At 42.6% G+C, this 24,734-nt stretch overlaps 6 protein-coding genes across 16 annotated transcripts in view; 2 read left to right on the forward strand and 4 right to left on the reverse strand.

The window, feature by feature from the left end:
• The first annotated feature begins 345 nt into the window (after nt 1-345).
• Nucleotides 346-3,634, forward strand: LOC136339071 (alanine aminotransferase 1). The gene is made up of 7 exons (XM_066282024.1): nt 346-1,010; nt 1,721-1,854; nt 1,901-2,076; nt 2,154-2,344; nt 2,398-2,712; nt 2,763-2,939; nt 2,988-3,634. Exons 1-7 carry the CDS (start codon nt 759-761, stop codon nt 3,315-3,317), a joined length of 1,575 nt encoding a protein of 524 aa, XP_066138121.1. The 5' UTR covers nt 346-758; the 3' UTR covers nt 3,318-3,634.
• On the reverse strand, nt 3,518-4,646 carry LOC136339077 (alpha-ketoglutarate-dependent dioxygenase alkB homolog 4). Its single transcript, XM_066282032.1, has one exon. The coding sequence runs from the start codon at nt 4,511-4,513 to the stop codon at nt 3,635-3,637; it is 879 nt and encodes a 292-aa protein (XP_066138129.1). The 5' UTR covers nt 4,514-4,646; the 3' UTR covers nt 3,518-3,634.
• Nucleotides 4,647-4,707: 61 nt separating this feature from the next.
• LOC136339078 (E3 ubiquitin-protein ligase rififylin-like) lies at nt 4,708-5,997 on the reverse strand. Its single transcript, XM_066282033.1, has one exon. It carries the CDS (start codon nt 5,855-5,857, stop codon nt 4,979-4,981), a length of 879 nt encoding a protein of 292 aa, XP_066138130.1. The 5' UTR covers nt 5,858-5,997; the 3' UTR covers nt 4,708-4,978.
• A 200-nt stretch (nt 5,998-6,197) lies between these two features.
• Nucleotides 6,198-9,067, reverse strand: LOC136339067 (uncharacterized). The gene is made up of 10 exons (XM_066282022.1): nt 8,760-9,067; nt 8,560-8,710; nt 8,300-8,501; nt 8,032-8,245; nt 7,818-7,981; nt 7,558-7,710; nt 7,353-7,499; nt 7,064-7,298; nt 6,806-7,007; nt 6,198-6,747 (listed from the first exon to the last, which is right to left on the reverse strand). Exons 1-10 carry the CDS (start codon nt 8,765-8,767, stop codon nt 6,586-6,588), a joined length of 1,638 nt encoding a protein of 545 aa, XP_066138119.1. The 5' UTR covers nt 8,768-9,067; the 3' UTR covers nt 6,198-6,585.
• Nucleotides 9,068-9,240: 173 nt separating this feature from the next.
• Nucleotides 9,241-11,794, forward strand: elgi (E3 ubiquitin-protein ligase NRDP1 elgi). Its single transcript, XM_066282174.1, has 5 exons — nt 9,241-9,479; nt 9,606-9,748; nt 10,242-10,698; nt 10,748-10,913; nt 11,142-11,794. The coding sequence occupies exons 1-5, from the start codon at nt 9,390-9,392 to the stop codon at nt 11,243-11,245; spliced, it is 960 nt and encodes a 319-aa protein (XP_066138271.1). The 5' UTR covers nt 9,241-9,389; the 3' UTR covers nt 11,246-11,794.
• A 1,215-nt stretch (nt 11,795-13,009) lies between these two features.
• Nucleotides 13,010-24,734, reverse strand: part of ckn (CRK like proto-oncogene, adaptor protein) — a 72,757-nt gene continuing 61,032 nt past the window's right edge. For 5 of the 11 annotated variants that reach the window (XM_066282536.1, XM_066282534.1, XM_066282532.1 and 2 more), the window contains exons 2-10: nt 19,606-19,782; nt 16,771-16,958; nt 16,159-16,593; nt 15,571-15,807; nt 14,773-14,949; nt 14,453-14,701; nt 13,968-14,402; nt 13,479-13,675; nt 13,010-13,428 (exon numbers count right to left, since the gene is read on the reverse strand). In XM_066282536.1, the coding sequence (XP_066138633.1) occupies nt 13,326-13,428; nt 13,479-13,675; nt 13,968-14,402; nt 14,453-14,701; nt 14,773-14,949; nt 15,571-15,807; nt 16,159-16,593; nt 16,771-16,958; nt 19,606-19,774 (2,190 nt within the window). In that variant the 5' untranslated portion in view covers nt 19,775-19,782 and the 3' untranslated portion in view covers nt 13,010-13,325. Of the gene's footprint in view, nt 13,429-13,478; nt 13,676-13,967; nt 14,403-14,452; nt 14,702-14,772; nt 14,950-15,570; nt 15,808-16,158; nt 16,594-16,770; nt 16,959-19,605; nt 19,783-21,707; nt 22,163-22,916; nt 23,312-24,734 lie in introns of those variants that run through there. The other 6 variants (XM_066282526.1, XM_066282525.1, XM_066282527.1 and 3 more) reach the window with 5 other exon arrangements.

Consider the following 24,734-nt stretch of genomic DNA (forward strand, 5'->3'; position numbering starts at 1 on the left):
GCTAAAATGATGTTGTAAACAAGGAAAACAATACCAAATTAACCATATAGGACTTTTATAGTTGCCATTTTCATGAAATGTGCTTCTACGTAAATTGAGAGTTTTGCCACATTAACTAGTTACTTTTCGCTAAATTTGCTTGACTATAATTCGTGTTATCAAGTGCTTTGCTATAGACACAATGTGGCCATCATATGACCGAAACATTATTAATCTTTTCATTATATAGCCATATTTACTTACTTCAAGCCACTTCTGCGCAAATGCCAAATCTAATTAATATTTTCATTTTATTTTTTATATTCGTGCTATGTTGCTCTGTTTTCTTGACACTCTGGCGGTTGAAATATATCCAAAACAAACTCATGGGTTTTTGTGCTTCTGCCAAAAAAGCTTCTGTAATCTGCCGATAATTCGATGATAACATTTGACTCCTGCGGGGTCCGCTCCACAGTCTAAATCGTAACAGTGCAAGTTCGAAAATAAATCCAATAACTCAGCGCAGTGCCGTACAGTTCGTAACAAGCGATAGTTGCAGGAATTGTTCTCTTGCACCGATTACATAACAGAAAATTAATTCGGCCTTGTGTGACATAGTGATGCATCAGGAACCGGTAAAACTGCTACGATTATCTTGTTAAACGAGAAATACTGAGCGACGATTGGTCGTTTAATCGAAATCCGACCGTATTTACAAAAATCCAACCAATTAACTACGATCGATAAGTACGTTCTTCACGCGAAAGTCACCTGCCAGTATGAGGAGGGCTAACTTCACGGCAGTGCGCGCCGCAGTGGGTGAAGCTCTGACTGCAGTTGAAAGGGACAGGGGCGGCAGTGGAGCCCTATTTTTCGCTAGAAACATGGCCATGCAAGCACAGCCCACAGATGGGCGACAGAAGCATTGTTTGTCTATAGATAACATGAATCCCAACATCAAAGTATTGGAGTATGCAGTGAGGGGTCCCCTGGTCACCAGGGCTGGGGAGATCGAAAAGGAGCTGGAGAAGGTGAGCTCAAGTAGGGAAGTGACGTATTCAACGTAAGACACCATTCATGGGCCTGTGTCTTCAAGGTGACATACATATTAAGAACTTTATGGTCCTGTTAACGTTGCCTCTTGTCCTTTTCTCAACCTGGTAAAAGGTAGTTGTTAAAAGATTCAATTATCACCGTTTTGTAACACCTCAAAATCTCATTAGAATTTTTATTGTAAACACTCATTTGCAAGATAAGAGGTTGAACTTTAGACCAGGGATTATCACAAGTTTATCTACAATCGACTATTATTTAAAAGCCCAATAATGTATTATGCACGGTAAACAAAATGAACAAATTTGCTGTGCTTGAATTCTGGACCACTATTGTGTGACTACTTATAACAATGGAATTTTGATACTTCTAGATGAGTGTTAGAAAGGACAGAAAAATACTTCTATTAATTCATTTTTGAGAGAATATCAACTATGTGTAGAAAAGCACTTGGCAGCTGAACACTACAGATGTAACATATAAATAGATTTCCTTGACCATGGATCACAAAACATTCATTACTGGCACTGCACCCAGTTACACAATCACCATTCACCTAAGGGTCAACAGACAAATACTTTTCCACAGAAATCAATCTCATGTTAATAAGCTACGGTTTAATTGCTCCATTTCAATTACCTCCTCAAAACCCATCTTCACATCAAGTAAATCCATGAAATCTCCCTAGGGAGTTAAAAAGCCATTTACCGAAGTCATCAAAGCGAACATTGGAGACTGCCATGCAATGGGCCAAGTTCCCATCACTTTCATCCGGGAGGTCTTGGCTTTGGTGACCTTGCCTACTCTTCTGGATGACCCTAGGTAAGGTTCCAAATTGGAAATGTTGGATTTTCACCAACCGCATTAGGTTTGCTGATGATGCCAAGGAGAGGGCTAGGACAATCCTTAAGGGTTGTCGAGGGAGTTCTGTAGGGTCCTACACTGACTCACCAGGCATTGAGATTATTCGGAAGCATGTGGCTCAGTATATTGAGAGGAGAGATGGTATTCCTGCTGATTGGCAAAATGTCATTATTAGCGCAGGTACTATCTTCTGACAATGAATTTGTTTGAAAAATTATGGGGTGATGGCTTCTTATACAAATATTAATACTACATAGGGGCCAGTGATGCCATAAAAAACGTGCTCAAACTCCTAATCTGCAACATCGGTGGTAAAAACCCAGGAGTAATGATCCCTATTCCACAATACCCCTTATATTCGGCCTCGTTGGCCGAATTTGGCATTCATCAAGTAGGATACTATTTGGACGAGTCTCGCAATTGGGGTTTGGACATTGCAGAGCTACAGGTCTGTCTTTATCCTCCTTTTAAATGTTTCTATTAAAAGAAAAACTTTCATAGAGATCGATTACTGAGGCCCGAAAAACTTGCAACCCTCGTGCAATTGTGGTAATCAACCCTGGAAATCCAACAGGTCAAGTCTTATCTCGCCAAAACATTGAGGAAATAATCAAATTTGCCCATAAGGAGCGGCTGTTCGTGCTCGCCGATGAAGTCTATCAAGACAACGTTTATGCCGAAGGCTCAAAATTTTACTCCTTCAAAAAGGTGTTAATAGAGATGGGGGAGCCTTACAGCTCTATGGAATTGGCTAGTTTCATGTCTTGTTCAAAGGGTTATATGGGAGAGTGTGGGCTTCGCGGAGGTTATGCAGAGGTAAAGAAGAAAATTGAGAGGGATTTTTTGATGATTTTAAAGGAGTTTAGGTGATCAACATGTGTCCAGAGGTTAAGGCCATGTACTTGAAGGCCATCAGCGCTATGCTGTGTCCTACAGTGCTAGGACAAGTCACTTTAGATGCCATTGTCAACCCTCCCCAAAAGGGGGAACCTAGTTATCAATCATTTATCAAAGAAAAGCAAGGTGTTTTAGATTCTTTAAAGGTAAATTTTTTAGTTGAGCGAGGAATTGGTTTGATCGGGTTATTGTAGCTGCGCGCTAAAATGGTGGCAGACACCTTTAATTCTATGGAGGGCTTCAGCTGTAACAAAGTTCAAGGAGCCATGTATGCCTTTCCCAAAATCACTCTTCCAGAAAAAGCCATTGAAGCCGCCAAGAAAGACGGAAAACAACCTGATGCTTTCTATGCTTTTGAACTCCTAGAAAACACAGGAATTTGTATTGTGCCAGGTTCAGGTTTTGGGCAGCAGCCTGGAACGTACCACTTCCGCACCACCATTCTACCACAACCTGACAAACTTAAAAGTATGTTAGAGAAATTTGCAGAATTCCATAAGAAATTTATCAAGAAGTATTCGTAAATGTATAATGGAAACCTGATTTAGTCGGTTTTTATTTCAAAAAGGCCATAATAACTCACATGCCCCATGGGCAATTATAACAGAGAGGATAATCTCTGTGAAAGTCCCTTCACTGTGAAACAGTAATTTAAGACAATATGTAACTCCACATTGACAAATTTTTAAGCATTCTCTATTAGATTTGAGCCAAAGACCATAAATAGATTGATTCAGAAGCATTTTTATTTAATTAATATATTTTACATTTTTCCCTGTACTCTTTTATGTAAGCACTGAAAAACAAAATGATGGAATAAAATTAATAATTGTTTGTTGAATTAAGAGTAAAACTTTTTAGCCTTCTCCGTGATAACTTTTCCCTCTTGATAACATTCTCCTCCATCCAAAAATATAGGAGTAAACTCCCTATATGCCAAACAAACCCTCCTCTCCTTCACATCCTCTCTTACTACTCTATGCTCATAGTCGTACCTAGCACTACCATACATGATAATTAATGACTTCCTAGGCATAGGGACAAATATCACTGCACTCACTAAATTGCCAAAACCTCCTAAAACAGGAGGATATGTCTTCACTAAATCCAAGTTGTACCTCTCTAAATGTTCATTTGGAGTCAATGTAAGCACTGAGTCACTTAACAAATTAACAGTCACTACTCTTTCCCCCCAAACCCAGCAATCATCCACATGGGGCTCAATGGATGAGCCTCGTTTGGGATCATAATCCAATGAGCATTGTTCAATGGTTTGGAAACCTTGCATTAAGGGCACTTCTTCAAATTTCTGTTGTACAAATTTGGAGAAAGCGGGAAAGCCGCTAAAGTTGCCAAGGCGTAGCTTGCGTCCTTTGAAGTTGGTCTTGGGGCCAAAATTTTGCTTCCTTCTGCCACTTTGTGAGACATCCCAAGGCATTGAATCAATGTTTTGCATTAACGTATCATGCTCCTCTTCAGTTATGAAATCTTCTTGGATGTATAGACCCTCTAATTTGACTGCTTCTCCTTTGTGGTTAGGGTGAGATTTGTAGGAATTGGGGTCCTCATTAGGGTAACATAAGTTGCAGTAAAGACAGTAAACCAGTTTTTTTAAGGGACTTTTCTTGATGTTATTCCCTGAAGTGGGAATTTTGTGGATTAACTCACAACGAAGACATGTTCTGTGGCCTTTGCAGCCACAGGGACGAGTCGTATTCATAGCATTTGATTAAACTGAGAAAAATAATAAGTAATTTAAAGTGAGGTTGAGATTTATAGCCATTTGTCAGCATGAATAGAAAGATATGTGGCAACACTGCTGATGGTGTCGTTTTTCACTGAAATTTAATATATTTCTTAATTCTCTGCATCTGTGACCTTATACGGCTCAAACTAACTTCATTAAACTTTAAATGAGTAAGAATTATATATTGGCTAAATTACTAGAAAAAAATTAAAACTACCACAAAACATCATAAAATTTAAACACTATCAATCTGACTTAATCATAAACCATAAAATAAAATAAAATCTGGATAAACCTAAAAAATTTACAACCTCAATTAAAGCTCACATCAATACCACAACTTTTAGCCAGTTGTTCCTATACCTAAAGCTACTTCAAAGATACAATTCTATCACCCAAACAGTAGTAAAATCACAATTTTCCCATTTTTCCTGCATTTCAAGCTTTAAATGTTCTAACCACTCTCACAACGTATCTGCGACAGATTGGACACTCAGCTAATTTCTTCCCACACTCAATGCAAGTAGTAATGTGACCGCACTCAAGCAAAACGCAGTCCAATGGAGCATTCATACAAAGCTTGCAAAGCTCCTCAAATGGCACATCCTCAGCAATATCTTTGTTTCGATTATTGTCTTCCCAAAGTCTTCTAGCTCTCTCCAGCAGCTCTTCTTTCTCTATACATCCCCGGAACTCCACTCTATTAATAGTCAAGAGAATCTTTAATTGCTTTGGAGTTAATTCATTCAATTCTTCAACTCTAGAAAAGTCTTCTAATCTTGGGTGTCTTTGTAGTAATGGACTAGCTTGAGGAGTTGTTTCAGTAACCTGTGAGGTTGTTGGCTGTGGCTGCAATGGTTCCTCATGCGGAGGTGCAGAAGGTGGTACAACTCGGGGTTTTGGTGCAGGTGCTGGCACTGTAGTTGGGCGAGTTTCAGTAATAACTGATTCTAAATTATTGAAGAATCCATTAATGGGCCTCAGAGGATCGCCGAAGTTTGCAGTAAGTTTATCCACCCCTCTGTGCTGTTTCTCAGGTATGTATTTGTTGCACAACAAATCTACCAACTCATTTTTCTCAACTAAACCATATGTAGACACTTTGTTTTTGTTCAAGTAGTTTCGGAGGTCTTTGACACGGAGCTCCATTAGTTTAACACGGTCGGGCGGCCGCTTGATTAGCACTAGACATACCTCGCAGTACAGAACTCCATTTTTGCGTTTCAGGCATTTGTTGCAGTATTTGTCTTCACATTCCCCGCACTTGATTTTCCAGTTAATTAATGTAAAGTCGGAATTGCATTTAGAACAAGGCATTTCCTTATTGTACTTTGAGGTGTATCATATGAGGATAAACTCGGTATAATATATTACTTTTGGAACCAAAATGGGAATTGAGAAAATACTACAAACTGCATTTGCTAACGAACTGAAAACGAAAGTGGGTGGGTCTACTGCGTCAGTGGTATTGTTGACAAGAAGTTTGATTGTCAAAGTTTTTTTATGAGTAATAACTTTAGATAATTTTGACAACATCGCAAATAGGGCTTATGCCCATTTTTTGTAACTTTGACACTACCATTATCACCAACATTTTTGGAACATTTTTATTTTGTCAATGGTTTTCAGAGAATGCCAATAAAATGAAATACAAATATTGATTTACTGTTATATACTCCAAGTAAAACTATCCTAAAGTTTGTAAATAAAACCCTTCAGCCAGCGAAGAGCGAGTAAATTGCCTATATAATTATTATACGTTATGACTAGAAAAGAATGAGTGCATTTCCAATAAGACAATCACATTACCAAATAACTTACCACATTTTCGTGCAAAGGAGATTCCATTCACTGCGAGTATTTTATAGAAAAAACAGATAATTTAAATTGATTCTCAAAATAACCAATTTCACTACCTTCTTACATACATTATATCACATTACACCAAGACTTTAAAACATTGAGCTACTCTCTACTCTGAAAGTTAAGAAAAGCGAGAAAAACGACAGGGTCAAATACAAAATCCAAGTCAGTCTTAAATCAGTCTATGTGGGTTTAGGAAAGAGAGTAAATTCGTTTCGCCCTGTTGGAGGATCGTCTGCATCGCTATCATCTTGCGGTTCTTGACTCTCCGGCAATCTAATGAAGGGTAAATGCTCGCTGCCACTCCACATCGAGTAGTAATTCGTGTGAAGACGTACGGCGTCCTTAAAAAACAGGTTAAAACTTGAATTAACTTCCATATAGAAATATCTAAAAGCTTACCGGACCGCCGCCCTCACTTGTAGAGCTCTTCGGTTCTGAACCACTAGCAGTGGATTTGCTGTGGATGGACAGACAGGAGGAGGAATCGGTGGAGGAGCTGCTTTTCCTGGAGGTCAGAGGCAAAGTTGCGGGGAAAATATCGAATTGCTCTGACACAGCTACGTGACTCGCGTGGGGCACGTCCACCGATTGCCAATTGCCTCTAAAACGACCGCAAAAATAAATTACAATCATATGGGGAATGGAGAAATAAAAAACCTTTGAGAGGGAAACATTCTGCGATGTCCAATACGTTCCTCATACGTGTCACCCATACACCCAGGGACATATGAATGCCCAGGAATGGTAGTGCCGGGAATGGAAAAGCGATTAGGACGACAAGACAAAAGCTGAATGGCCTCGGAGAGACCGTCAACACTTGGCAGCTCTCCACCAGCAGAAGGAGGCTGAATGTGGGCCGTAGTTGAAGTGGAAGTTTGAGACGCTACTGACTCTGCAATAATTATAAACTCATTCCAAACTACAAAAAGAAAATAAAATATAATACCTGGAGTAGTACTCCTACTTCTGTCCTGAGATCCTCCTCCAGGGACCATTAGCTTACCCTGACTACTAGGGCGGATTTGACCCTCTCCAACCCAACTGGAATCATATGGCACTGACCATCGACGCGCATTGCCATCTGCCTTGGTTGCTACACATCAAAACCTACCTACCTTTAAGTTTCTGACATGAAAATCGTAAAGAACAACCTTCAGATCCGCTAACATCGGCGGCTGCTGCTTCTGACCAACGTCTGGGACCTCCTAAACGAAATAAAGGAAAGTGAAGGGGTGATCGCTGCCCTCCTCGACCAGGAAAGGGCAACTTCATGGTGTGCAGTGGTCCTGGGGTAGGAAAGGGGCCTGATACAGGGAGAAAATTAACAATTCCCAAGATTACAATGGTAGGTCGTATATTTCAGAAATTCTCCATATTTGTTCAAACTTGGATAATTGTTCTTAGCACTTACCTCTTAAACTTTCAAGAGGACTTATCCCCTTTTGTCCCTCTGGAAACCCATGAATGGGACTAGGCCCCCTCATTGATTCCTGATATGGAGACGAACCCCTTGTATCAGCCATTGGACTGTGTTGCCGTGGAACATCTTCCATCCTTGGACTAGACATTTGAGACCTATTTCAACTAATTTATCTCTCATTATTATTTTGGTAAATCAACCAAACCTTGTCAATTTGCTGAAACACTGCTGTACTGTAGCCATACTGCAATCTGAATTGTGCACCCCTCCAGGGGTCGTTTGGCATGAAGGACACATGGCCATTGACCCAAAATTTTCACAACTTGCTATGGAGAACTGATACTGTAGATTGATGAAAGTGAGTAAGTTTTCTGCAACTATGTTCTGGTTGTGCTCAAGTTGCCTTTGAGCATCACACTCTATTGAATGATGAATTTTTAAGTTTTGGTTTTTTTAATTGTGGAAGAACATGCCAGTAAAAGTGTCTCCAATGCTCATATCTTGCATTGCAGCTGCAATATGGTTCTTAACAGAGCTGCTGGCTACTGCTGTTGCTTTAGTTAAATCATCCCAACTGCTCATACATTGGGTGGCCAGTGGCAGGTTTTGCAGTTGTGATAAATTATATAGGGATTGAGATAGGCGCATACCAGCTGCACACATACTATTGAGCATCTAATAGATTATGATGTCGGTATCCCATTAGGGTGTTTTCAATGGAAGCTGGTTCTACCTGCAAGTAGCCGATCCAGCTGTTTAAGCAATCAGCGGCAGCCACCTTTAAGGTATTAGGGCTCAGTTGCTGAAGCTCTGAAGCCTCTTTGCCACCTTCTGCATGTTCGAGTTCTGAAGGCGCTGCTGCACTATATAGGTGGGAGTCCCTACTTATTAAAATTTTACTCAGAGTGAAAGAGATAATGGGGTGTTACTAACCTGTCCATTTTCAATAATTGTAAACAAATAAATAATTTAATAAACAAAAACCCTAATTAATTGGGGTTTGACAACAAACCGATTATCTCTCAATTTGAAAGATATAAGCAATTAGCAATTAGACGATATGGCAATATGGCGCGTAGGGTGATGATCAGCAGCTATTTTAGTCTGTGTTCTATATAATTACTCAGTAGGGTTTTAACATATTAAAATTTAAGATTAAATGAACGATAATTTTCATTATAAATTTATTGTCTAAAAGTTTTTCACAGATAAAATTGAGTTTCAATACGACAAGTAAACATTAAAAAAATCACTTCATAAATTAGTCATATGCTTCAATTTTTCGATGTATCTCATAGTTTTCGTTCTGTCTTTTTCTATCACATAGAATTAGACAAAGATGCATCAGTTCCTAATAAAATAGCGAATTGGATTCGAATTCACATTCACCCCTGCGCCTTGAATCCATCATAACCAAAACAAAAAAAACTCGTTTCATGTCCTATGTACGAACATCTGTCAATCGAAGAGTCCGCAAAATTAGCAAGAAGTCGTACATAAATATCTCAAAATCGCCAAATTTCGGGTAAAATTCCTGTTATGGAAGTGGGTTTTTGAAGGGAAATGGGTTTCGAAGTGAACAGGTTCCAAGGAGACGTCGACGAGGAACTCATTTGCCCCATTTGTTCGGGAGTGCTGGAAGACCCCCTACAAGTGAGTGCTACTGCCTTATATGGGGACACATCGACATTATTTTATAGCTCCCTAGACACCATAACTTTCCTAATTCAGACCCACTCATCTCATCCAGTCAGTCTTAAACTAAGGTTTTTGTTGTAGGCCCCAGACTGTGAGCATGTATTCTGTAAAGCCTGCATTACACAGTGGATATCTCGGCAGCCCACTTGTCCTGTCGACAGACAAAACTTAACTCCTGCACAATTGACTCAAGTGCCACGAATTTTGAGGAATTTGCTTGCAAGGTAAGGGCTACAAAGACCATTTTCCTATCTTATAAATTACGCTTTAATTGCCTTATCAAAATGCCCAATTGGAAATTTAAATAGCAATTTTTTGGCCATAATTAACCAGTATCAATTTACTTGTCATAGCATATAATTACACATGTAAAAATGGTTTGTTGTGCCACGCTTAGTAGTAGGGGGATTTCCATGTTCATGACACAACAAACCTGCAAAATTGCATGAAAATTGCCAATTTAGAAGGCATCGAAGAAGCATTTAATTGTAACTTTCACTACTAAATGGTGATGGAAACTTCTTTGATTTTAATTTAGGCATGTCCAGGTTTGTGCTCAGTGCCTTTGGTTGTTATTCTCATCCTCCTCCCTGTTTCGCCCATAAAAATCTTCCTGGTCTAGCCCCCATCATACCCACTTCTATTTAACAATTCACAAGGTGAACTTCCTATTACACACATCACCTTGATGAATTTGAAATAAGCTGTTTTCCCAAGATTAACAATAAGCTGCGATAACGCCCAGTATGGTTGCCCGCGCGAGCTGAATCTGGACACCCTGACTGCACACCTCGAAGAATGTGATCACAACCCAAAGAGGCCTGTTCTCTGCGAACAGGGCTGTGCCCTGGTAGTCCCCAAAGATGAACTAAAAGATCACAATTGTATCAAAGAGCTACGCACCCTCATTCAGAAGCAGCAGCAAAAGATGAATGAATGCCAACTTGAATTCAATGAGCTAAGATTCTTCATCCTTGAGCAAAGGAGAGAGATGCAGTTACTGAAGGAGTTCATGAGGGCTTTGAAGGTATCAAATCCGTCAATGCGAGCAATCGCCGATGCCATGGATAGGGACCAGTTAGATAGGGAGGTGGTAATGTGGAGCAGTTCTCTCCAAAGAGCCCGAGTGACCAGGTGGGGGGGAATGATCTCCACCCCGGACGATGCCCTGCAGGTTGTTGCTTAGGGTTTGGATTTCCCGAGGATAAAGCATTGTCTTGCAGAGGATGATCAAAAGGACATTAACGGAGATGGGATGTCCTATCCACATCCTGGATAATCTCATGGAGAACTGTCATGAATGTAGGTGGCCGCCGGGGCTGTGTTCCTTGGAGACTCGACAGAATAACAGGAGGCAGTATGAGAACTATGTCTGCAAAAGAGTGCCAGGTTCGTTGAGTGTTGTTTCTTGGTGATGGTGTACTGGACGGTTTACACAAAAGTGGTTGTTGGTTTACTTGAATGGGAGAAAAGTTGCACCATTGGAAACACAATGTTCAGGCATTTTGACTGACTTAAAGAGCACGTGGGGATTTGTAGAAGCTTCTTAAAGCACTCTAGCCATTGTGCAACTTCTCTCTTCTGCGAGGCTACCCTGTACATTGGTGTTTGACGCAGGTAAGCAGGCTGTCCTGGTGCTGCAATGCGACAACCAGCACATGGGCGAAGACATGATGGTGGAGCCCGGTCTTGTGATGATATTCGCACACGGGGTGGAATAACTGCGAATTTCCCTGCAGAATAATTACATTCCTTCATTACTTTTTCAGTTGGTGTAACCGTAATTGTCCTTATGAGCTAATTTCGACAAATAGAAGAGAGTAAAAGGCTTATTTGTATACATAAATGCATACCGATTTATCCTCGTGTAGGTTCTTTTTTTTAACTAAATAACCAAAAATGAAAATGTGTTAAATTATAAGTGTAAATTAGGTCGGAGAGTAAATTTTATTGTTTTTTTTTTGGTAGCTAATTCTTCCTTGTTTATCTCCTTGTTTCCCAGAAAGCTTTTAGGTTCTAAGTTTATTTGGTGCAAGTCTATAGATCTCGCTTGATGCCTAGGTCGGAGAAACTATCCCTTAACGGGGGTTTTCCCCTGATGTCAGGTTCAGGTTAGTTAAGGGTGTATCCCCTGAATCTGGTATTTGTGCGTCATGGACATACACCTGGGCATTAGAATTTGTTGTTAGGTTTGTCAAGCTGCCAATTTTGGTTTTTTTATATTATATGTTGCATATGTTAAGATAAATAAAGATCAACGACTGTGAAGACCAAGGTTGTTTTCTTGTACGCTGTTACGCATTTCTCTTCCATGCATTTCTTTAGGTTTATACTCGAAATTCGGAAATATTTGTAGGCACTTCTGGTGGCTTTTCGCCTTGATCTCCCAACCCTCTCACGTGTTGTCATATCTTTCATGTTCTCTCATACCTCCTATGGTGAAAATTTATCTTCGTTACGCATTGATACGCCGCTGATTATCCACTGTAGGTTTTGCAAATCTCGTGAATTTTAAAGGACACTTGGAGCTTCTAAACTGTTCATATCTCGTAGAGCACCGCCTTATGACATGCCATTATTATTTTTTTAAACCTTCCTGATCATATTTGGGATTAGTTCAATAACAGTAAAACTTCATAATTTTTTTATACAAGGTATTTATTAATCTATATTTTAACAATAAAATAGTTGAAAAATAATATAATGAAATCCATATTCATTAACGCACGGATTCTGCTAAAGTTTTTACTTTTGGCGGACATATTGGATAGTTTGGAAAATTTATACCTAATCTCCAAAGCGTCTGTCATAAGTGTCAATGTTAGTCAAAGTGGGAGGTTAGGTTTGCATGATACGCGTCAATTGACGGTCCAACATGGCCGTCTCTTGGAAGTGCTTTAACAGAACCCGTTGACGTAGGGCCGAAACCGAGCCTATAACAACTATAATTAATTAGTTAATCAATGAGAGAATCGCTAAATATAAATAACAATAATATAATAAATGCGAATATAAAATATTAAGTAGCACAACGTTTCATCAGTTTATCTGCCACTCGAACGATGATAATTAAGGGGGAAACTTTACAGTTTTTTTTATATCGTAAAGGACAACGTTTCTTGGACAGCTAAATAATAATATCTATACCGCCCTATTCGGGTTGAAAAGGGGCGATTTCACAATTCAATTGCTATGGCACAAATCGCCCATTTAAGACTGCTCTTACGCGAGCATCGATCGGCTGCTGTCAAAGTGACATGTGATTCTGACAGTGATTAGAGGAACACGTCAATTTGACAGTGTCGGATTACCCTATAGAGCAAAGCTCAAGGAAAATAACAATCACACAATTTTCTAACCAGTCTTTTTTTGGAAAAATCTGTTAAAGTCACTATAAATTGTGAAAAAGTGACTAAATATTATACACACAAAGGAAATTAAAACTGTTACGCGCGGGAGTTGTGTAAAAGGTAATAAAACACCGATAACTACTAAATATTCATTTCTCCTCTTCGCCTTGTGAACTCCGTATACTAAAGGTGGCTTTGTACAAATTTATCCCCTATCTAAGACTACAGCCACTACATCTAAATATATACAGAGACGCTCATGTGTACCCCGCAATCATGGGACACGCGGTATATTTTACAGGGCGTTGCTCTCCCACAAATCACCTCAGACCGTGACTAGCTCTATGGGCCGATCCGGCCCAGCGCTAAAATCTATTGCGACGAAAACACCCTGTATCAAGTTGCAGGGGGGCGTCAGTCACCTCCCACACTTATAACCCCAGTCAGTCTTCTATTGCTGTCTCTTTTCCTCTTCCAACATGGCGTCAAGCTCATCAGTCAGGTTCGCCAGCATGTTACCAATGTCGTTCAGTACGTCGGCAGCAGGTTCAGACCTAGATGTTTTGGTAATTTATCGTAATTGGGAGATGATAAACAAATTTACCTATTGCGTGTGCTAGGGCCGGGGGCCTGAGCCCGGCTCTGACTTGGGGTCGGGGACGGATGCGCCGGGAGGCCCGCGGGACGCGATTTTGGGGATGAAAATTCACTCTGCCGTGTAGTCGTTCCAGCCCTGGTTCGAATGGTACCAGCGTTTTCATTGGCGAAGGGCAGCGAATCCGATTCTGTGCTAGAGCTCGACTGAAAGAAAATTAAAAGTAACGTCAAGAAAATGGAACAATGTGACATTTAAAAGGTGACAATCGTGGCTTCTGACATTATTGATGTAAGCGCGTACGACTATTTAAATAATTTGGAAAGCTCACGTTCTAACATTTACAATTTGATCATTTTTATGATATTGTCATTGGAGTGCAGTGAGTCCGTTTTAAATGTGGATTTAGCGAGCTTTTAGTGAATAACCACACCTTTACACGAATGGGGTGAATTTAGTTATTCTAACAACCTCTTAATTCCCATAATAGAAACTCACCTTAAAACTGGCATCAGACCCATTCCGATGTTGCAGTGCCAAAGTCTTGATCAGCTCCTGCTCCTCCGCTCCCCAACTTTGCGACGAATTCAGTTTACAGTGCGACGAAACCGCCCCCGGCGGGGTCCCTGGTGCGGGAGGGGGTGGCAAGGGCAAGTCTCCTCCACTATCCAGAGATATGCTTAAGCTATCGCTACTAGGATACGCAGGGAGGGGTAAAGGGCTCGAAGTTTGCACGTGGTGAATCTCCACCGTGGTGGTTTCCTCCGTACACTCGCTATCCCTTCGTTTGGGGGGATTGGGGGGTATCTTTTTGCCCATCATGGGACTGCCGTACTGGATGTAGGCCCCCGGCAGGGTTTTGTTGTATTGAGGGTTGCCGTACTTCTCAGGGTTGAATTGCGGCTTTTCGAAATCGGGGAATGTTTCTCTAGCCTAAAACATCAATTGAGTATTTGTTAATATATATTGGTGCGGCATCATACTTTGGCAGTGATTTTGGCGATGGGTCTAGGCCGGATTATGCCCCTGGGCCTGGGCAGGGTGCCTCCACCCTCATAGAACAACCCACTTTCATTGGTGGGGGTAATATCGCCGTCGTCGTACGACCGGGGCCGCCACCCTGAGGGCTGATTATAGTAAAAAGTCTGTGTGTTCTCTGCAGAAAACGTGTGATGAGTCCTTTCCGTCGGATCCTCGAGGGATTCCAGCGACTTACCTCGCCCCGTTCGTATCTAAAACAACCCCCCATTACCCTCAAATAACTAAAAACAGTCTCGCCGCATGCAGAACCAAAGAACAGTACCTTTATGGGGACAATATCGGGACAGTACATGGTGTGCGTGTAGGTGGGACCTATTGAGGTGGACATTTGACGAGTTTGGTCGATCTCCCACGCCTGGTGGAACGAGTGGAAGGTACTGTGCACCTGCGGTACCGCCCCTGGCGATGGCAGCTCCATGGGAACGTGCACCAACACGTCCTTATATACACAGACATGCAGCGTAAGCAATGGGTCAAGTGTGATGTCAAAGGGGTCTCCGACGTTGCCACCGCCATTAGCCTCCCTACGGTGGCAACCTCGGAGGTACTATTAGAGTGGGGAGCGTGTGGAGAGCTTGCACGCTATCTATGGTAGTAAAGTGCCGAACCTAATGCATTCATTCATGTCACTGACACTAGAGAGCTCTGATGTTGAGGTTGGGACGAATTCAGGCGAGCGGCCAAGGAGCTTGGTTTGAGACTCTGCCCTGAATGCGCTTTTAAGTATTGTGTCGATAGAGTATGTAATAGATTCGGAATGAACAGCGTCATTATCAAATTAAGAAAAAACCGAATAACAAACACAGAGATTTAGCACATATGTTCATCCATATGCTTTTCAAACACATAAACAAGGACGAGTGTCTCGGGTTTCCCTAACTGCTTTGAACATGTTGTTCGGTGTTTGTCTTTAACTGGTAATAAACCGAAAAAATGTGTGTAACATGTGTGATGAGTGATGACATCACGCATCGAAAGATCGATCGGAAAACATGCTCAAAGTTGGGAGCATCTAACATTGAACTGATCAAGCCTGGAAAGGGGTGGCAGGGTGGTTTACCTGTGTGGAATAGATTCGGTTCGAGTCGGAGCTAATGCGCTTGCCCGCCTTAATATCTTTGATCCGCTTGATAGCCAGCATAACCTTTTTCTGATGACCCAATTTTACTATCCCGAACTCCTCTAAGTCTTCCCATGTCAACTGAGCGACGTCATCGATGGTCTGGTATCCTTGCTCGATGAAGGCGGGGAGGTACTCATCGAGACGCAGGATGCTTAGCCATTCCTCCAATGATCCCTGAGTGGGAAAATTTGCTTGATGAGACCCAGGAACTACACAGGGTCTTCATTCCTGGGGCTCATTCATGTCACGATATTACGTGTGAAATCTGACGTTTCGGCTCTCGGCAACCACGATTAACTTGATTTCTCCTAAGGGTACCATCTCGAATTTTCATTTATTTTTCGTGAGTAGGAAACAACTGAATTCAAAAATGGTAAAACCCAAAATGGCCCCCCATGAAGAGAGGTAAAGTGGATTATGGTTGCCGAGAACTGAAACGACGGATTTCAGATTTAGCATTGTGACATGGATCCCCATGGTTGCGCTCCAGCAATGCACCCCCTATATAATTAATCTGGCACTTACAGGCACGAACTCTGGTAAATTATCAGGCACATTGAGCTGAGCAATTTCGGCTTTCAATTTCTTCCTATGATTGGGCTTTTTAATTCCTATGGCAGTCAGGTCTTCGGGAGTCATGCGCCCGATCGTCGGCAGATCGTACCCGGCGCTTATAAACAAGGCGAAGTACTCTTCGAATTGCAAGTCAACCAACCAGGAGTGGATGATATCTTGGTCGGGCACTCCTTGATTGATCATGCGCTCTATGCGACCCTGGTCCGACCCGATTGAGCAGGAGCTTAGTGAGCACCTAGGACTGTTCGATGAGCCTATAGTGCTCCTCCCCGCGGTACTCAAAGGGTGATAGGAGGCTCGACCAGAGTCCAAAGAGGCGGTACTGTGTCTCGATCCCGAACCAGCACTGCCACTGGAAGATCCAGGGCTGTCGCGGCCGGGGGACTGCAACAAAAAACAATTTCTCGACTGAATCCCTGATCAAGTTAATTTAAAAACTGCCTTATTCATAAGCAAACAACGCGGGGCCCCATGAATGTTGATGATGTTTACACGGTCGTAAACGCGGAATACGAAATCGGCTTGGGCAAATATCGATAATGCTGGTGGTTAGGAAATTACCTGGGTCATGTCGATGCCTTGGTCCTCTTGTAGACTCAGCTGGTTGTGGTAGTAGACGGCGGCCTTATGGGTAAGGACCGCCCCCGGGGGCGGCTGCCCCGGGAAGGTAAAGGAGGGAGCGGAGTAGAGGGGGCCCGGGGATTTCCCGGTACTACCGCTGACGCTGCTGCCGTAGTCCGAGTGGTCATCTGTAAAACCGCAATTTTAGTGCAATCGAATTTCCGTGCTATATGAATTAGTGGCGCGCTCGGCATCTCATGGGTGTCTGAGATTCTGCCCTTAGTACAATCCTCACTTTTGCATAGGCAACATGTCAGGTCTCACTGAAGGCATTTTTTGGACTCAGTGGCGCGGGCATTTTTGAGCCGGAGCATGATTCTATCCCTTTAGAACAGAAACAAACAGAGGCGTAATGCGTTGCCCACTCCGCAGTGCCTTCAGGCAGTGACACTTTAAGTCTATTGAAATAGTTCCAGTTTTTGTACGAGAGCAATTACGAAGAAGGTGCCGTTGAAAATCTCTGACCAGGCCTATAATAGAAGGGGTTTTCAAGCTTCCGTCGATAGGGCTTATGGGGCACATCTGCTCATTTTTTGTTGACACTGTTTTATCTTAAGCAAGCTCGCCTAACAAGCCTCACACTCTTCGAAGCCGGGGGCAATGTCAGAGCTACGCGGAGTGCATTCACCTGATGGCCCAGCGATGGCGCCAACATGAAGTGAAGACAATGCCAGATATAACAATAATAGACAAAAATGATTCTTCTTGGCCTTTTAGCGTTTATCGTAATCGATGCTGGGGGAAAGCGGATGAGGCTTGCAAATGCCATTCGATCGGGGAATTATGGCCGTACATGGCACGTCGTAAACCAGGGTTATGTGCCCATAAAATACCCGGAGTGCCCGAATTCGTGTTATATTATTACGCACCCCAGTAGTAAAAGAGAAATGAATATCGACGATTGCAAAAACCAGATGTGTGCGACGTCACAAATTAGTCCCGATTGGTTTTGAAGGTTGCTTGTGGGAAATTTGCACGGACTCAGGCTTATATGGAGACAATTTCGCGACTTGCAGGACCAAAGGCAGGACAGGACTCCGCGTGATAGTGCCGCGTGATCGCCCCATTAATGTATGCACGTAGCGATGAAATTTATGTGCAATAATCGAGACGCGTTATCCATCTTCTATGGCTGTCGATTGCAGTTAAGGCCTTTTGTCTGCAAAAAGGATGCTGTTAGCTTATTAGTTCTAATAGGTTCAGGGGAATTTCCGGAGGTCAAACGGGTCGTTTGTACGGGGCATTCCGTCTCAAAAAATCATGTTCACAGGACTTTTTCTATTGTTCCGCTCATTCGGGCTCTCGATACGCCCCTGTTTTATGTGAAATCAAGTTTATAATTTTTTTAGCATTGAGACGTTGTAGGATTCAAATCGAGCCATGTTGCAGTGTTGCAGAATAATTCTGCTGACAGCTAGAATTTTTTGAAAATTCTTAGCCTACAAACGCGTTCTTTCTTGCACTTGCTAACATTAACCGTCAGGCGCGCCTGCTTCTGCCATTTTAAGTTGGTCATTTTTGCAAAGAGAAACGTCTCAAAAACTCCCTTGAAAAACACTGAAAACGTGCTCTTGTTGCTTTTCATATTACTCAAAAACTGTGAGATGAGCAAAAGAATTTATATGGGTAAATTAACCTTAATGAGTAGTAAATTTATATACGGTTTATAGGAAAAAATGGAGTTCCACCCTTGCGAACATAGACTTAGGATCACGAACATCATAGTTATAAGAAAAGTCATTGACACATTGCTCCTTGTAAAATTCGATGAAATACAGGGTGTCCCAATGAAGTTCTCTCAAAAAATTGGTCCTCGTTCCGACTGCAAGTGCAACATTCATTTGTTCAACGAATACTTTCTTAAACAGCTTTGCAAAGCGGGCAGAAAGTGGGTCTTAATCGTCGCCAAAGTTGACGAAATTTTTCTTACGAAACAACTCTTGACCATATTCCACCAATTTTCCCTAAACGTCCAATAACGCGCCTTTTCTCGTACCTACGAGCGCGCAATTGCCTTTATTGTCTTCTCAGGTTCTTTGTCGATCGTTTTCTAATAAAAATTCTCTCGTTCGCCAAAGCCAAAGCACACATACCCACAAGGCCGAGAAAGGAAACCGAACCCGGCCTATCCTTATAGGGCGTATTTTTTCATCCACGAGGGACATAAAGAATGTCGGTGGGACTCTGCTTCGGCCTCTGGTCAAATATGTCCGATTGAATGATGAGTATTGCGCAATAATATTTTTTTATTCCAGTTGGAGTCTTTGTCTTCCGTTATCTTCGTGGGGATCGGTGTGGTGGTTCCAGCGTGCCAATCGGCATTTGCAATCTGGAACCCGCGAACCCACGGAGAAATGTTGCTCCTACATTTTACGTACATCTCTCAGGATTTAGACTTCCACAGGTGGTTTTAATTGTAATCTCGTTGCGAGCCGTGTAATTGTAGATCTCACAATAAGACCCTGATGGTTCAGAACCAGTTTGGGCCACTTCACCTTATCCGGATAAAGGACTTTCGGGTGTGTGTTTGCGGTAGATTTTTGCTTTTATTTCGCTCTTGTAGCGGCCATAATTTACAATTTGTACCGCAATTTCAGCCGAGAAACACGCAGATGTCGAGTTCGCTTGTCATTTGCAAAGTGCACGATTATTAGATCAAACAGTATCTTACGTTCGATCAATAATTCAGTCCCGACAGCTCGTAACGCAAGTCACTTTGCTTGTGTATTCACGAGCGTGCGAAAAGGACACTTCCCCGTCGTCACTGGTACTCACCTCTCGGTACTCCGGGAGGTTCCGCGGGTGCCAGAAACCCCCCGCTGCCGTCCTCAGAGCTCCCATATCCAGCGCTGCCGAACGAGCTGCCGGAATGGCGGAATTCGTGGGGTACCGCCGGCGGCGCCACCTTCTTGGCGGTGGCGGTGGGCTTAGGCGGCCTGGACATGCCGCCCACTGAAACAAAACGAAAGTTTTAATAATCAACTAATAATACGCAGTCAAAAATCGGCCGTAATGCTGAAAATTTGGCGTGTGGCGCCCCTGGCTTCGTAGAACATAAATCGATAAATAAGAGTATATTCATTGTTTTTAAGTTCTTGATATTTTTCTTCTACGTCACTGATTCGAGACAATTTTCAAGTTGGGAAAAGTCACGAAAAATGCGATTGCGACTGAAAAACCAAAAGCGCCCCCCCCTGTGGAAAACTTTCCTTCGTTGACGCTCGACCCTGAAAACTGATTAATGAACAATTAGACAAGCGGCAACGCCGCGCTCTGCTTTTGCTTCACTTCGGACGTTTCTCATAAATCTGTCAAGTGTCTTCCAAGGTTGCCACACCTCTTACGCCGGATTATTAACTGCGAATTTCAAGCTTATTTTTCTAGTTAAAACCGGGTTCATACACGACCGTTTCCAGGAAACTTCGCACACATTCGGCGTTGATGAAGGATGTTCCTGACAACTTCGATGTTATCTATGTAATATTAGTATGCAGAAATCCCATTTGCATGCTCCCTCAGGTCGATTCTCCCTATATGCAAACGGACGTGATTTCGCTTGTGCAACGAGTGCCACAAACGTGCTATTTTTGCCTCTCCCATCGAATCGGAGATACGCAGTATGTAAACGAGTTCGTTTTGTCATATCTGCACGCGAAACGCAAACCAAACAGTCTTGGGTGGTCCCTCAACGACGTTTTGGGGCCAAAGGCCAGAGCGCCACGGAAAAATTCATTGAAATGCAAAAATTCGCGTGGCTCCAAGCGCGCCTGTGAAGATATTAAGAAATCAGTGGCGTGATACCTATCGATGAGTAAAAAATATATTAAAACCTTAGCAAATGTTAAAATATTCGTCTCGCTTCGCGACCAGCTCGCCTCCAGTTTACGCCACTGATTCTTGAGAAATTTTGTGGGAAATTTATGATTTTAGCAGACGACTTTTTGCGCTTTGAAATGATTAAAAAAAAAACGGTGGCGTAGCGAATCAAAAATATAGGGTTCTGCTTGTGAAAGTCAGTGGTGTGTCATTATCTCGTCACATCCGGACGTTAAATTTCGCGAGCCAGTGGCGCAGCACTGACATCTCGGAACTAGACCTAATGACAATAATTAAACCCACCAACAAGCCCGTTGCCCGCATATTTAATTCATAACTCGAATTTACATATTGTAAACGATCCCTTTCACCGTTATACACACGCGAAGGCGAATTTTTTCCCAAACCCTCGAAACGGGTGTTTAAATGGAGATATCGACAATCGACATTTCCATCAATGGGCATTTTACTATCGATGCGATTTGTCAATGAAACCACCCACGTGACTGGGGGAAAACCCGCGGAACAGGGGCGTAGCACCCAACTTCCCGACATTTAAATCTAACCATTTATCAGAGGAACATTGACGGTTTCGCCCACATTTTGTCATGCCATGGCGCCCGACACGTGAAAGTGTATAGTTTCAATGGGAAATTAATATGCTTATTTATGTAATAAGGTTTTCTGCTTCTGACTAATGTTAAATGGAAGATGATGATTAAATAAATGGCGCCACATCGGCCTTTGTTTGGGCTGAATGACGCCGTTTTAATCTTGATGAGGGTTACCGCGAATCTTAAGCCCGGTTTTTTGGCTCGGCTATGACCTAACGGACAAGCGCTATTCCGCAGGTTACGCCTAGAAAACAATAAACAAAATTCTTGGGCTATATTGTAGTGTAAAGGCGTGTGGTGGGCTTAACCGATCCTTGTTGCATCCTACTCGGCACCTTGAGCTCGACATGAATCGGTACTTTTCTACCGAATTTGCCAACAACGAACATATGGCGCTGGCTTTTGAAATTAATAGGATTATCCGCGTTGGCCAGTGGCGTGGCTCACCTTTTTCATCACCGCTACACCGGAAGATCACACTCCACATCACTGGCAAACTCACTAATGTCGCATCAAGCGATATTTCATTGGGCGATAGCAAAACAATGCAGAGCTGCTTAGTCAGCTACGATTTCGGTTTCAGACAGTGGCGTGTGCGGGCTGAGTTCGGTTACTTTTCAAAGTGGCGTTTTGTGCCAGACGGTACGTCTATGAAGGTCACGTTCTAGTCGCATTGTCCGAAGCAGTGAAATGTCAACAGAACGTCTCTGACCAGGAATTCTTCGTGGGAACCGATTTGTTAACCGTCAGTCCCATAAATGTGTGTGGATTGTAGTAATCATGTTTGCCTTGCTAAATGGCGTGTCGCAGTAATGTCTGATATCTAGCGGCGACGTCGGAGGCCCCATTCACACATCAGAAAAAGAAAATCCCCCTGACATCCTCTCATTTCTCCCCCAACAGACGCACCACAATCCGCACCATTTTCACTGCACTCCCGTTCTTTATCGTCACTGACCCCTTCCTCCCTCCCTCCTATTAAATGACTTTAATCAAGTCGAGCTCTAGATGGCGACACGTTGCCCGTTCGGCCCGTCACTTGATAGATGGCGCTAAGATGTACAAACCGTAAATTACGGGTCGGGTTTAAACGAGCCAAGAAACACAAATCGCAAGGCGCATTAGCCGGAATGGGACTTCCATGCGAAATTTAATTAGAAAACGGCAGTTAAGGGGTATGTTTTAGGGAAACATATATAAAACCAGGCGAATGGGGTGCTTCAAGTCATGTTCTTGTGTTGCGCGCAAACCGCAGTGGATCTATGAACGGAGAATATAATTTCTATAAGTCTGGAAAGAGGCCAAATGTATCGGTTAACTCTTAGTGGTGCCCCTTCGGGGCAATAATTAAATTTTCCCTTAAAATTTCAAATTAATTCCCATCATACGACCCTCGTTTCTCGTCCGAGGGCAAATAAAATACAGTCCTCAACTAAGTGGCTTTTACCCGAAAAGTTCGGGGCTCCGTATTGACGGAACGACCCTTTGATTTAAAGGTTTTTAATAAAGTTGCTGCCAAGTGGATTTAATCCATCCAGAATTGAGACCGGACCCTGGATTTGACAGCTCAATTCGTCGCGGTTAATCCACGTTTTATTCAGCCTGGATAAGCCCTGCAAGGCCCCTTTCCTAAGCAGTAAAACAAATTGGACTTACGATTCAGCAAATTCTTCCAACTGCCACTGAGCACTCTCATGTACCTGCTGATGGACAGCTGAGGCACCTCCTCCTCCTCAACTCCTTTCTTGTCTAAGTTGCCCTCGGAGTGGCTCCGACTGAGGCCGACTCGGACCTCGCGCGAGGGCCGTTTCAACGAATTGGTGTGCGACACCCTACGCGAACGTTTCGTCCTCACATTAGTCATCATCTGGATCGATTCGGCCGCCACGACGTCTTCCGAGGGATCGCGGAAGCTCATGTAAGTGGAGGAGAGGTTGACGCAGCTGTTTTTTTTACGGACAGACAGTCCTTTTTTGTTGGGGGGCAGCGGGGGAGGGCGAAAGCAAATTGTCGCCATTTTGCCCACAAAAAAGCTATTTGGTCATTTCAGCCTGAAAAATTCCACTTTTAAAGTTAGTTCTTCAACTCTAAGTGCCAGTTTGGTGCCTGCATGTACTCGAATTTTTGTTTACTGTGAGTCTATAATATTTTGGTGGTTTTCGAAATGTACTAAATGCAGTAGAACTTCTGGAGATAGCATCGTTTTTGGCAAATTTTAGGGATTTTCCAACGGTTTTTGAATTGTACTAAATATAGTACAATATCGATATTGGATGCAATTTCGCTTTTTCGTCTTAAAAAGGGAAGTGAATTCCAACTTCAGTCCCAAGTTTAGAGCAATTTTCATATTCTAAGTAATTTCGATTTGGAAACAAAATAAGGTCCACACAAAGGGAAAAACAAGAAAAATCTTCTCAGATCCGATGGGGCCCGGATGACTCGGTGACAGACAAAGGTGCTTCTCCCTAGTCTGCTTTTCTCCCTCATTAATGCAAATGCGATCGATTTAACCCGTGTTTTCTTCGAATGTACGTGACCATGCAGAGAGACAATGCCGCCATTAGTACCAGACGTGCGAAGAATATCTCGAAAAAGGCCCTATTGTCTCGCCATGGCGATAATTCGGAGACCACCGACTAAACCCATGTAAACTTTACCCACTACAGGCCTGTAATCACCACTTCAACCCAAATTTACTTCTCGTCATAATCGCTTCAGGGCAGGACTTGCGGTCCATTATTCAGCTTCTTCACTCTGAAGTAAAAGTTGAATCTTTAAACACACTTCGGGACTTCAAAAGGGTCATAAATTTGTCCCATAGGACCGCCGCGCACTCTATATTATTAAAACTTATGCATTTGACGTTTTTATGGGGGGACCTGCAGCCCGATAACGAAGCGAAGTGCAAAGGGGGGAACCTTGCGTAACTGATAGCTGTGAAAAATGGCCCCCCGAATTAATCGCCCGGTGTCAAGAAGAACGACCATTTTTCATATGGAGAAACTGCAGTATGAGAAGAAGAGAAAGTCACCAGGCGTGGAATTTTTGTCCTTTTTCTCGTAGGGCGAACTGACCTTTCGGAAGTAGGTTAACGCACTAATGACCCTTAGGGTGGACTAATGGATTTCCCCTTTAAAGTGCAGCAAATGACTATAATCATGATTGCATTTCTATTAGTACAGACATTTTTATTTTACACCCCCCGAAGGTTTAATATTCAAAAAACCCTTTTGTTTAAAAAGGACATTTTCCGCGTGATCAATTTAATCAGGATTTCTTTTCACAATAAGTCTTTTGTGTTCCTCCGTGCGTTAAGGGAACGTTTTCTTTTTAATTTTTCCAGGTGATTCGGCTACTACAGGGTTCTAAGGTCTGTCCTCTTTTAGAGGTGATGTCGCCTAGTACTGGGCAATTTTAAAGGCATTAGCGAAAACCGCACTGTTGTAAAACGCCAAGATTAGCTGCCACGGCGGT

This window comes from Euwallacea fornicatus, chromosome 5 (genome assembly GCF_040115645.1).
Source record: "Euwallacea fornicatus isolate EFF26 chromosome 5, ASM4011564v1, whole genome shotgun sequence".
Taxonomy (NCBI): domain Eukaryota; kingdom Metazoa; phylum Arthropoda; class Insecta; order Coleoptera; family Curculionidae; genus Euwallacea; species Euwallacea fornicatus.